Source organism: Peromyscus leucopus, chromosome 16_21 (genome assembly GCF_004664715.2).
Source record: "Peromyscus leucopus breed LL Stock chromosome 16_21, UCI_PerLeu_2.1, whole genome shotgun sequence".
NCBI classification, from domain to species: Eukaryota; Metazoa; Chordata; class Mammalia; order Rodentia; family Cricetidae; genus Peromyscus; species Peromyscus leucopus.
The window spans coordinates 69,094,719-69,107,384 of NC_051084.1; the positions used below are offsets into that span (position 1 = coordinate 69,094,719).

Consider the following 12,666-nt stretch of genomic DNA (forward strand, 5'->3'; position numbering starts at 1 on the left):
ATCCACTTTGGTTTTTGGTTTTTACTTTATGTGTATGGGTGTTTGGCTGCATGTGTATCTGTGAATCACATGCATACAGTGCCTTCAGAGGCCCCGCTGGGACTGGTGTTACAGACAGTTGTAGGCTTCTATGTGGGTGCCAGTTACTGGACCAGAACTTCCGCAAGAACAGCAATGCTCATAACTACTGAGCCATCACCTCCAGCCCATGTCTGGTTTTTTTTAAGAAAAGATCAGACATGACCACATATGTCTACCCTCAGTCAGCCAGCCCAGCCAAAACAGAAAGCTCCAGGTTCAGTGAAAGACAATACAGGCTATATACTACATCTCAAGGATCTAGGGCAGAGAGTGATGGAGAAAGACACTCTGGGTGTCTCCCTCTGACATGTGCATATACACATGCAAACACAAACACACACACACACACACACACACACACACACACACACACACACACACACACACAGAAGGTTCTAAGATACAAACTGATTTTTAAAAGTCAAGCACCCATGATTCTGCAGGAGTACAAACATCAATAGAACAGCAACACCTCTCGGGTATGTACCAGTCACAATGGACCAGAAACTTGGTTCAAAAGTACAATCTTCATTGCCTCCAAAAATCTCCAGCATGTCAGGTGTGAAGCAGGTGGATCTCTAGAAGTTCAAAGCCAGCTTGGTCTACATAGCAAGTTCCAGAGTAGTCAGGGCTACATAGGAAGATCTTCTCTTAAAAAAAAAAAAAAAAAAAAAATTCTAGCCACCTTACAAACTAGCCAGTACTGACTTCATTTTAAAGCTGATGAAACTAGAGCTCTTGCCTAAGACAAGTAATCAGATGAGGCAAAAATCTAAGCCGAGGGCACCAACGCTGGCTTAGGGTGCTCTATCCAAGATGAAGGAAACCCAAGCATCTTTGACACAAGCTGTTTTCTCATTCTAAAGGAACATCCCTGGTATCCAAAGACTGAAGGCCTAGAGCTGGACTGTGGTGGCACAGGCCTTTAATCCCAGCACTCGGAAGGCAGATGTAAGATCCAGGACAGGCACCAAAACTATAGAGAAACCCTGTCTCAAAAAACCCAAAAAATAAAAAATAAAAAAATAAAAAAACTGCAGACAGTGGAACCACACCAGTTTGACTTCTGTACGACAGAGAGTTTAAGCAGCAGAGAAGAGCTGGGCAGAGCCGGTTTAATCGCGGCTTTCCTGTTGGAAAGCAGCTGCCGCAGCCTCAGCTCCTCTGAGCCCACTCCTCAACTGTAAAATGTCTGATGCCCACCCGTCAGGACCGAGCGTAGGTAAATGATGGTAGACGTGAAGCCCAGATGCAGAGTTCCATAAACCTATCAAAAACCTGGGCCAGCCCTTCCCATGGCTTACAAAAAAACTCATAACCTATGTCTTCCTTCAGTCTTTCTACTAATACTGAAAGTAAACAATCAAAATTACATAAAGTCCAAAGCGACTGACTCATAAACCAAAAAGATTAGTGAAAACTGAAAAATCATGACTATAGAGGATAAAGACTGGATATTTTTAAGTAACTCCTCTTAAGAAAAATAATGGAAACGAGCCAATTTTAACATACTCAATAAAATATGTTCATTTAATTTTTGTTTTTTAAGAAATAGGGTTTTGCTGGGCAGCAGTGGCGCACGCCTTTAATCCCAGCACTCTGGAGGCAGAGGCAGGCGGATCTCTGTGAGTTCGAAGCCAGCCTGGGCTACAGAGCAAGATCTAGGACAGGCTCCAAAGCTACACGGAGAAACCCTGTCTCAAAAACCAAAAAACAAAAAAAAGAAAGAAAGAAAAAAGAAATGGGGTTTCACTGTGTAGCCCAGGCTGGCCTTCAATTTAAACCCAGTTACCTTAGTGATATTCTGGAACTCATAGTAAGACAAAGTGCATTTTATTCAGATATTGTGCGCAATAAAAATTCTACAAGTTCAGCTTTTGTCATGAGAGTTACCATCAAAGAATCAGGATAAAGACTCTGGGCTGCAAGACAGCCCAGCAGGGATTTAACAAACATGGTACCCAAACAAGGGCATAACCAACATGACAACCTGAGCTCAAAAACCTATTCCAACACAGTGGAAGGGTAGAAATGACTCACACCAAGTCTCCTCTGACCTCTACATATGACCCATGGCACATGTCCACTCATACACACACAATAAAAAAAATTAATGTAGTTAGAAAAACTGAATAAAAAATGTTTAACTTAAAGAATTTTCAGGGGCTGGATAGACAACTCAGTGATTAGGAGCATTTATTTCTCTTGCAGAGGACCTGGGTTTGGTTCCCAGCATCCTCAGGGTGGCTCATAACCACTCTAGTTCCAGGGAATCCTATGCCCTCTTCAGGCAATGCACACATGTGGCATACAGACACACATGCAGGCAAAACACTCATACATATAAAAAGGAAATCTTACAAAAAGGGCCAGGTGGTGGTGGTGCGTGCCTTTAATCCCAGCACTTGGGAGGCAGAGCAGGCCAGCTTGGTCTGCAGAGCAAGTTCCAGGACAGCCAGGGCTATTACACAAAGAAACTCTGTTTCAAAAAACGAGAGGGGGGGGAGTAGAGGGAGGGAGGGAAGGAAGGAGGGAGGGAGGGGGGAGGAAGAGGATCTGCTAAGCAAATAGCTGCTTTCAATTCTTTGGAACAAAGAAGGATAAAAACAGATGAAACACAGAACATTTAGTATTTGTTTCAAATAATCCCAAAGTAATTAGAATTACTACTTTCAAACCTTACATTCAAGTTTATTCCCTATAGGAAGAACCTAAAAAGGTGACCTTACTTCATGTGTCCAAAAGTGCAATAAATTTTGGAAAGTTTATTTCCTAAATTCCTTTTCTCCTATTTTTTGCTGCAAGCCGCAGAAATGTGAAGTAGGAATTCAGTTGACACTAGCAAAGCTATAGGCTCTTCCAGGGGGTGAAGCCAAAACACAAGGAGTCTTGGTGACACCGGCTTTTGAATGTGTTAGCTGCACCCTGCAGTGAATCTCTTGTGTGCTGTTGTAGCTTTCCCAGTTGATTCTTTTCCCAAGAACCTCTAACAGTGCGGATGATCACTCACTGGGCACAATCTCCCCTATACTATTGGGGTATTTGGATAGCATCCCCCAGCTGTGTTGACAACAGTCACACAGTCAAGACCTCTTTTTTCAGGCCTCTGTTCTCCCTTTTAGCATTAGACTCAGAAGTCTGCCTTGCTGTAATTATCGTCATTAGCAAACATCAGGCAGGGAACATTCTCCAGACAAAAGTATTTTAGCTGAGATACTTCTCAAACATCCAAGGACAGGCTGCAGATAGGTAAGCAGACTTATTTGCTAGTTCCAGAGATAAGGTAAACATTTTCACTGAAACAACCACCAAGGCCAGGTGGATGTAGATACAGTTTTGTTTCTTGTGCAAATTAAGCTTAATTCCTCCTTCTTCCCATAGCCCAAATGTTATCACTAGTTCTCAAGATTCCCCCTTTTAGCATTAACTCAGAAGGGCTTTTACAAACCAGGTGCATCATACTGTGACCCAGGTTGCCTAGCAACCCTGAACACATTCCCCCCCCTGCCAGCAGATGAGAAAGTGCTGCCCCAAGCTAACCTCAAACTAACAAATCCTTAACCCTTTTCCTTCCACCTTGGCTTACTAATCAGCTTATATCTAACCACACTTAGGAATGCAGTATGACATACAGATGCCCCCTTTTCCCTTCTTGGGTTTTCCCTAATTGACTCTAGGTCCCTCTCCCTTCATTTGACCTTTTCCCTTTAGGAGTTCATCCTTGAGTCGTAAAGAAAGCCTGACAGTCATTGCCTGGTGTAAACTCTTGTCTGCTTTTATGACCCTGAAAGAATTCAAGCCTTGTGACCTTGCTTTGGCCTGAGAATTGCTGACTGTATGTGTATATAAACTGGAGACGTCAGAGACTAGGGGAAGGAAGAACTAAGAACAATGAGAGAACAGCAGAAGAAGGGACAGAGAGGAGCTAAGTATGAGAACAGAACTGAAGCTGTATAGAGAGAACTGACTCAGAAGAATAAAGTGAATGGACTAAAGACCTCACTGTGCTTAGATTCAGCTACGATGTTAAGATTCTTCCACGACCCTGGGAAAGGCTGTCTAAGAGGCTGGACCCCAGCAGCCTTTATTCATTTTTCACTCTGGAAAAAAGGAAACTCCAAGCCCTGGCTCCTGAGTCTAACTCAGTCCCTAGGCAACAATAAGATGGCACATTCCTGTCCAACTTACTACAAAGAAGTAACTCAAAGTCACTCAGAAATCAGAGCTCTTAGCTCTTCTTAGACCTTCCTCCCTTTACTGTCTGGAAATCATAATAATATGTATCACTTATGCAATAGAGAAAACTGAAAGAAAGAACTGAGATGGGCAAAAAGGAGTGCCCAGAAGACGAGAGGGGGAAGAATCTTGCTTGTAGTGTGCCAAGTGTACAGTGGCCCATTCCCTATCTGTCACTGCCTTCAAGGCTTCAGGATGAAGGAAGACAGACTCAGGCCAGTACTTTTCCCTGTCTCGATCCATTTCCACTGCTATACCAGGACCACAGACTGGGTGATTTGGAGGCTGGGCAGTCCAAGGTCAAGGGTCACATCCACAGCAGACCTTCTGACTGAATCACAAAGTGGCAGAAAGCATCACTCAGGAAAGAACTAGCTCACTCCAGGAACAACTAACTCATCCATGAGGATGGAGCCCTCAAGAACTAATCACTTCTTGAAGCTCCACATCTTAATACTGCTACAATGTAATTAATTTCAACAGGAGCCCTAGAAGAGATAATCAAACCATTAGAGCTTCCAACTAGAAACTGTTTACTTATTATATATAACAGAAATGCATTAGTCTAAACAACACTTAAGTGTTAAAGGAATTCAAATGCAGACTTTAGCACAGAGGAAAGAACAATTAAAAAAAAATGTCAACCTTGCTAGCACTACCCATGAATCAAAACTAGCTGCCACCAAAGTGTAACTAATAACACAGGGTGTGTAAACTGTATCCGAGAGGCTAGGAACACAGCTCAGTGGATAAAGTGCTTGTGTGAGCACAAGGTCCTGAGTATGGAACATAAAATCTGGGTGCAACAGGGGACCCATGGAACCCCAACATGGGATGGGGGTATCCCTGCAGCTTGCTGCTACCAGTCTAGCAAAAATGGCAAGCCCCAAGTCTGGTAAGAGAGATCCTATCTCAAAACTAAGGTCGAGGGGAACAGAGGATGACTCCTGACATCACCCTGTGGCCTCTGAACATGCACACAGGCTCAAGCACCCACACACATAAACACATACCACACACAACTAAAAGAAAAACAACATCTCCTTTCCGAAGCATGCCACATGACACTACCTCCTGGCCATGCTTCCTTTGGTTCTGAGTTGCACCAGTGTGGTCACAGAAGTTCTGACTTGGTGACAAACAGCACCTAACAAGTGTTTAAATCTCACAATGGAGCTCCTCCTGTGTGCCATACCTTTTTCAGTTCTTCTTTGGAGAACTTCTCATAAGGGCTATGCTCAAGATAGGTAATGTGCTCTGAATTGTTGGTAGCAAATCCAACAGTTTTTCCTTTTTTATTTCCAGATGGCTCATAGGGGTGATGTAGCAGGTCATAATGAAGCATAGTAATCATTTCTTTTTTGATCAATTCTTCACTCTTCTGTAAATCTGTCAGAGGTGGTTCTACATTTAAAGGTCTTAAAATAGTTTCATTTACCTAAAATTTTAAAACAAGTAAAATTATCAGACATATCCATAATATACTGTGCCTGCTCTTACAGCATGAACTAAACAGCAGTTTCATATTCTCAAAAGCAACTTCTCCCTCCACTTCTAAAACCCTCTCACTTCTAAATCCCAACGGTATTAGTGCAATATTCTCAAGACTGGATTTGAGAACCACTCTACTATATTCCAAAGCACAGAAGAAATTTGTTATAGTCTTTATGATTGAGACAGAAAAGCACTAAGACCATCTAAAGAGAGCAACTTCCTAAATCAGAAGTTCACCACTTACTTCAGACGGTCGTGGTAGATCCTTCTGAACAGCTTTATGCATTCGTTTCATTTCCTTTACACGCTCAGCATCTCGTATGGCCTAAGAAGGGAATTGATGTGCATTATTGGAGCAGCTGACATTTCTAATCAACTCGTTCCAAAAGCTTAAGCTACTGAAATCCGTACAAGGATGTAGAGAGGTCGTGTCGAGGCCCCGGCAATCAATCTATGCCTCTCATTACACAAGAGACACTAAGGACACCTGAGGTACACTAGAGGTCTCCAGACTTCTCTGGCTCTGCCCACCAGATAACCATCTTTCTTGTCTAAATGGCAAGCATAAACACAGAAGAGATTCCCACAACACAGTTACTCACTTTCACCCAAACCTCAACCAGCCAATGTTCTTTGCCCCTCCAGTTACAATGATGGGACAACACATTAATTTTCCATGCCACTTCTGAGCAAGTGAAGTAAATGTAACTGAAGCAGCTGCAAGAACAAAACAAGAAAACACAAAAAGTATCCACCTCTGTTCCCTACATTCACATAGCTCCCGTAAGGTTAGCAAGAGCCACCTCAGCCATAGCCCATAGGCACTGAGGCATCTGGTGTTATAACCAGTAATGACATCATCAAAGTTTCAAATGATGTGGAAGAAATCAACACAAGAGGAAATCCAAAAGACAAAGTTGTTCTCTTCCTATTAAATGACAGTATAAAAAGCAAATCATCACAGAGGAAGCACTGTAGACCTTGGTGGGTGACACCTGTGACACTGTAGAGGTCGACCCTACACACCTTTTGTGAAGTGCCCCCGACTGATTGCCTGAATACTCTGTATAATGCCATATGGGCACCAAAGAGTCTCATAAGACAGAAGAAGTAAAAGTACACCACTATAAAGCAAGTTTAGGGTACCTCTAAAGATGCCATTTAAGAGGGTTACAGGTTGAGTAAACTGTTCTGATGATCAACACTTGGGTATAAACCTGGAGGCAATGTAGCAATTTTACTTGAAGGAAAACAGTTATAAAATAACTGTCAAATGCCACATGGACTTGAGGAGATTTCATTTCTCCAGTTCAGTCTTCGCAACAGGACTTCTGTTTTGTTCTCCCTCTTCACTGCACCCTTTCAAGAACTGAATGAGAAAGGATTCAGCATTCTGCCAGGTGGTGGTGGCGCACTCCTTGAATCCCAGCACACACTTTCACCCTAGGGAGGCAGAGGCAGGCTGATCTCTGTGAGTTTGAGGCCAGCCTGATCTACAGAGTGAGTTCCAGGACAGCCAGGACTACACAGAGAAACCCTGTTTCAAAAAACAAAAAACAAAAAAAAAAAAGGAGATTCAGCATTCAAGCAGCCTGGCAATGACTGCCACCAGACTTACAAAGCTAATAATATGCTTTGCACAAAGTACACACTACTTTCATGTGAATGTCCACGTAAACAGCTTAGAATAATGCAAAAGGCAAATGCACTGAATGTCCTGGAAGTATTAGCCACTGGTCAAAGTGCGAGTTTTCAGCATTCTTCAGAGGAACCCTTGACTACCATTTCATGAAATGCTGGAGCACTCAGGCACCACCTGCCTTGACAACCCTATTTCTGACACAGCAGCACATATAAAACACTGTGCATTAAAGGCACTTTGTTTTGTAGTAAGTGTAACCCTCAAAGGACTGCCAATTAAGTTTGGTTAGCCATCCTATCAATGGATCACAATGTCACAGTGTTTCTTTCACCTGCACAGAAACAGCTGTGGGAGCTAATGCCTTTCACAAGTTCCAGGTCCATTACTGAGCAAGGTAGGAGCCCGTGTGATGTTTAGCACATATCAAAACTAACAGCAGTGTACTATTGTTCACCATGGCAGTTTCTGTACTAAAACTTTACCCAACAGTTTAGACTTCAAATGCTGCACCCTCACATCTGCCCTGTTGCAAGAAAAACTGCAGCGTGTTACAGAAAAAAACAAAGCATGATCTCCAGTTGATGCTGTTCTCACAGCCACCCCGAGACAAAAGGTGGCAGAACTCAGCTGAAAGGGCCATGCAGTCTGAGAAAACTAACTGAAACCCATTTTCTCCTTGCAAATGGAGCTAAAACCTGCATCACTGGATGAACAGATGATGGATGAGCAAGCAATTTTAAGCTGCATCAGTGTAGGAGGTTGATACCATTTTCTGACACACTTCCAATTCCAAACCTAGTTTTTATCAGTCTGCACTAATAGAAGACTATTCAAAACTAAGCCAATTTTTGTCTTTAACATCCTTTCTTCACTAGATTGAAGCAAAGTTTAAAAGATTTATCTGTGTGTTATTTAAAAAAGTATAATGAATTTCAGTGTTGAAACACACACATGCACACAAACATTTTAAGAAACCCATTAAGGTATTCTGAGTACACAATCCTTCATCCATGTGAGCACATTATTGTTAAATGACATAACTTGAGAAATGGTGTTAAAATATCAGAACCCCCAAAGCAGCAACCTGGGGACACTGACGGCCACTCCTCCCTCTGCAGCAGCGCTTCCCAGCCTTCCTAAGGCCGTGACCTTTAACACAGTTCCTCACGGTGTGGTTCAAACTCCCAACCATAAAAGTACTTCATTGTTACTTCATAATGTAATTTTGCTACTATTATGAATAGTGATATCTGAACTGCAGGATATCTGACATGGACCCCAGAGGGGTTGAGACCCACTGAGAGAGAACCACTGCTCTAAAGCCTACCAAGATACCTGGCCTCACTGATGGTACTTTCTCAAGATTCTCACCTGCTTTCGAGCATCCACATCAGCAGCATCTTCAATGTAGGTATCATCTATTTCACGCTCTTCCAGCTCCTTCTCAGCATTTTCTGGTAGAACAATTTCAAAATCATTCTTAGGTGCAGGGAGGCCCAACAACCCTAGACGGAGATGTTCACGAGATTCTCTTTCCTGTAGAAAAGAATCGGTTCTTCTCAATTCATACTATAAGTACTGACGAACATTCTATGAGAACTTATAAAACGCCAGGAAATGGTGGCACATGCCTATAATTACAAAACTCACAAGGCTGGGGCAGGAGGATTGTCACAAATGCAACAACAGCTTGGGTCTCAAAAACAAAACAGTTTCTGAAACAGTTGTCTCCGGGCTAGTCAGATAGCTCGGCCAGTAAAGGTGCTTGCTGCCAAGACGGACCATGAGTCTGAGTCAGAAGACGCACAGAGTGGAAGGAGGGAGCCAACTCCTGCAAGTTGTCCTCCATCCCACACATACACACCATGGCCTATGTGCACCCACATATACCACACGAATACACACCAAATTAAAAAATACATATAATTCATAGATGTTTAAATATATAAAAATAAAACAATTAGCTTAGTAGTGACTCTAGAAATAATCCCAACTTCAGAAATATGTTTTTTGTTTATTCTCTTATCTTCCTACATTAAAATCAAACAAAACCTTGACTTGTAATAAATCAGTATATTTTATGGTTTTCAAAATGTCTCAAAACTAATTCTTCAGGAACAGAAAAAAAACTATTAGGATCTGCATTGGCAATACAAAAGGGGGGGGGTGCCTGGAGAGATGGCTCAGCAGTTAAGAGCATTGGCTGCTCTTCCAGAGGACCTGAGTTCAATTCCAAGCACCCACATGGCAGCTCACAACTGTCTCTAACTCCAGGCCCAGGGGATCCAACACCCTCACACAGACATACATTCAGGCAAACCACCAATGCATATAAATATAAAAAACTAAGTTTTAAAACTTAGGGCTGGAAGTGTCTCTCAGTGCAGAACACTGCTTAGCAGACTGCAGGTCCCGGATTCAATGCCAAGCACTGAATGTAACTGGAAAGAGAACTGACACTCACCATCTGCTTCACATAAGAGGGGTCACTGTAGTCTGCCAGCCCATCCTCCGGATTGATGTTTAACTTGTCTCTAAGCGGTGTTCTACCTGGGGTGGCGTTAGGGACTGGCTTGGGTGTTGTTCCACTTCGGGGCGTCAGCCCTTCAGCTCCATTAGAAGGAGTCCTAGACAAACAGAAATCTAAGTCAGGATAAATGCATAAAATAAAAGACACAAAACCTCTATCTGCTTTGAGTGTGTTATCCAGATTAAGAGAAGTTTAGTATGGTGAACAACTGGCTTCTACACCTAATACCTAACATTATGCCCTCCTGTGTTAGGTCCACCAAACATTTTTCAACCTTTGATGCGTTGGGGTAACTAAGAACAGTCAGCTGGCAGGGAGGCTGGCCCCCAGTAACTCATTTAGTTCAATGCACTCATTATTTATTGCCTCCTTCTTAAGTCTTTAGCTTTCCCATCAAATGTACACTTTAAGTGGTTTATGCTTTTACATTTTGTTTGGAACCCAAACACAACATTTTTAGAGTCACATCTAAGTATGAACAGGCTCTGAGTTTAGACTTTCTTAACAATAAAGTCCAGCAGCTACTTATATTTTAATTACTCAAAGCCTTTCTGGTTTTGGGTGCTTACTTCCTGTATCTTGGCTGTGTTCCAGACTGATGATACCGCCAGACAGCTGTTCCCAACAGGTGCGGTGTTATCATTTAAGACATGGTCCCTGCCCCCAAGGAGCTTACAATCTATTTGAGAGACAAGATATACACAGGAAAATAGAGATTAGGCTCTCTAGCCTCACAGGAAGCAATAAATATTATACAAAGACTAGCTTCCAATGCTTCTTGATTCTGCTGTCATCCAGAAGTGTAATGGACTCTGGGAATTGCTATCCTAAATAACTCATGGAGGGAGGAGCTAACACCTAAAAAGAAATACCAGGGCTGGAGAGATGGCTCAAAGGTTAAGAGCACTGACTGACTGCTCTTGCAGACCAGTTCAAGTATTGCAGACCAGACCCAGGTTCAACTTCTAGTACCCACATGGTGGCTCACAACCATCTTTAACTACAGTTCTGTGAGATCCAATACCCTCTTCTGGCCTCCAAAGACAACAGGCACACCCAATTAGGAAACATCAAAAAGACATGTTGAACACTATTTCCATTCTCTTTCAACATTCCTAAAAAAACACAACAAACAAACAAACAAACAAAAAAAAAAAAGACAAAAGAAAAAAGAAAAAAAAACCATGCTGCCCAGGTCCTTAGATTCAAGTTTTTCTAAAATATAAAACATGTTGATTTTCACAATACCTGAAAGGGGTAGAGAGAACCGTATTTGGAGTCTGTACAACCTGCCGCTGTGGGGTCACACCAGAGAAGTCACTCTCATGCAGTGGGGTATTCAGCCCACCTTTCAATGGAGTGTCCACATTGGTCAAGGCCATGAGGTTCTGAGCTTCCTGAAGATATAGAAGAATGCACAATAGTTCAAAAGGCTAGCAGAGCCCTCCCTCTGGTCCTATCACACAAACCTTGATACCAACAGAATTTGTACACATTCTACCAATGAAAACAAGAAAATTAATACTGTGCCATAACAGATTTCCGTATTTTCATTCCTTTGTCAACCTAACACATCCCATCAGGAGTTCTGAATAAAGTTTACATGTCAAGATATGCTGCTGTCACCAGGTGTGGATGCCACATGCCCGTAAGCCCAGCACCCAGGATGGAGAAGCAGGACAGTCTGTATTCTGCATTTTCCCTCCCCCAGTTGTCAAAAGCAAAGCGAAGGTCAGGATGCACCGTGAGGCGGCGGCTGCCATCTGTGGGAGGTGCTGACACAGCCTTGCTCTGCTCTGCTCCAGTGTCTGAGCCAGCCCTGGGGACCAACAGCGGCAGCCCCACAAAGTCTCAGATACAGTGGCCACCAAGAGTCAACAACTGGAGGGGATAGCTGCAGAGATGGCTCAGAGAATAACAGCACTGACTGCACTTAAAGAAGACCCAGGTGCAATTCCCAGCACCCACAAGGCAGTGAGTCAAGTTCCAATGATCCAACACCCTCTTCTGACCTGCGCAGGGAACACACATAAATACATGCAGAAAAAACAGGCATACACATAAAACTTAGGAGCATGAAACTGTAAGGCCTGCACCTTCTTGACAAGTACAAATAAAGGCAGAGGGCCAGGCCAGCCCAAAATGCTGTAAATAAACAGATGGTCACCACTGACCTGCTAGTTCAGCTTCTGTGCTGTAAGAAATGCTCTGGGATCATCAAGACTGGTTCAAACTGCTGGCCCTACCCATACACAACCAAAGAACGTGGCGTCCTCCTCCACAGTGACACTTTTAAAGAAGATCAACGTGTGAGAGGCTCACTGTCCGAAGTGCCAGCGTACCTGAAGAATCCTGTCTTGGGAGGCCGGTGTCCGTGGTGTTCTCAGGGCAATGCTGCTGTTTGTGACATTGTACTCAGAGAGGAGAGTGCTGGAAGCCGAGTTTGTAATGCCAGACTCCTCTGCAGTCTGCCGAGCAACTTCACTGGCCTGGCCTACCTTGACAACCTCCTGGAGCTCTGCATCTGAAATCTAAAGACAACATCAACCTGGTAAACTCTTCAACAGACAACACAGCAGCATAAACTCTTCCTGTTTCAGAAGGATGACTTGGTAGAGCTGGGTCAGGGCAGACCTCACTGTTCTGCTTAACTTTGCCTGGCTTTAAAATTTCCAAAGTAAGG

The 12,666-nt window shown here is 43.1% G+C and overlaps 1 protein-coding gene across 1 annotated transcript in view; it reads right to left on the reverse strand.

Annotated features, from left to right (window-relative positions):
- Positions 1–12,666, reverse strand: part of Cdc5l (cell division cycle 5 like) — a 40,011-nt gene that overhangs the window by 12,163 nt on the left and 15,182 nt on the right. Inside the window, exons 8-13 of the mRNA XM_028890688.2 lie at positions 12,326–12,514; positions 11,232–11,380; positions 9,918–10,080; positions 8,825–8,989; positions 6,056–6,136; positions 5,513–5,755 (exon numbers count right to left, since the gene is read on the reverse strand). Coding sequence (XP_028746521.1) covers positions 5,513–5,755; positions 6,056–6,136; positions 8,825–8,989; positions 9,918–10,080; positions 11,232–11,380; positions 12,326–12,514 — 990 coding nt within the window. The remainder of the gene's footprint in view (positions 1–5,512; positions 5,756–6,055; positions 6,137–8,824; positions 8,990–9,917; positions 10,081–11,231; positions 11,381–12,325; positions 12,515–12,666) is intronic.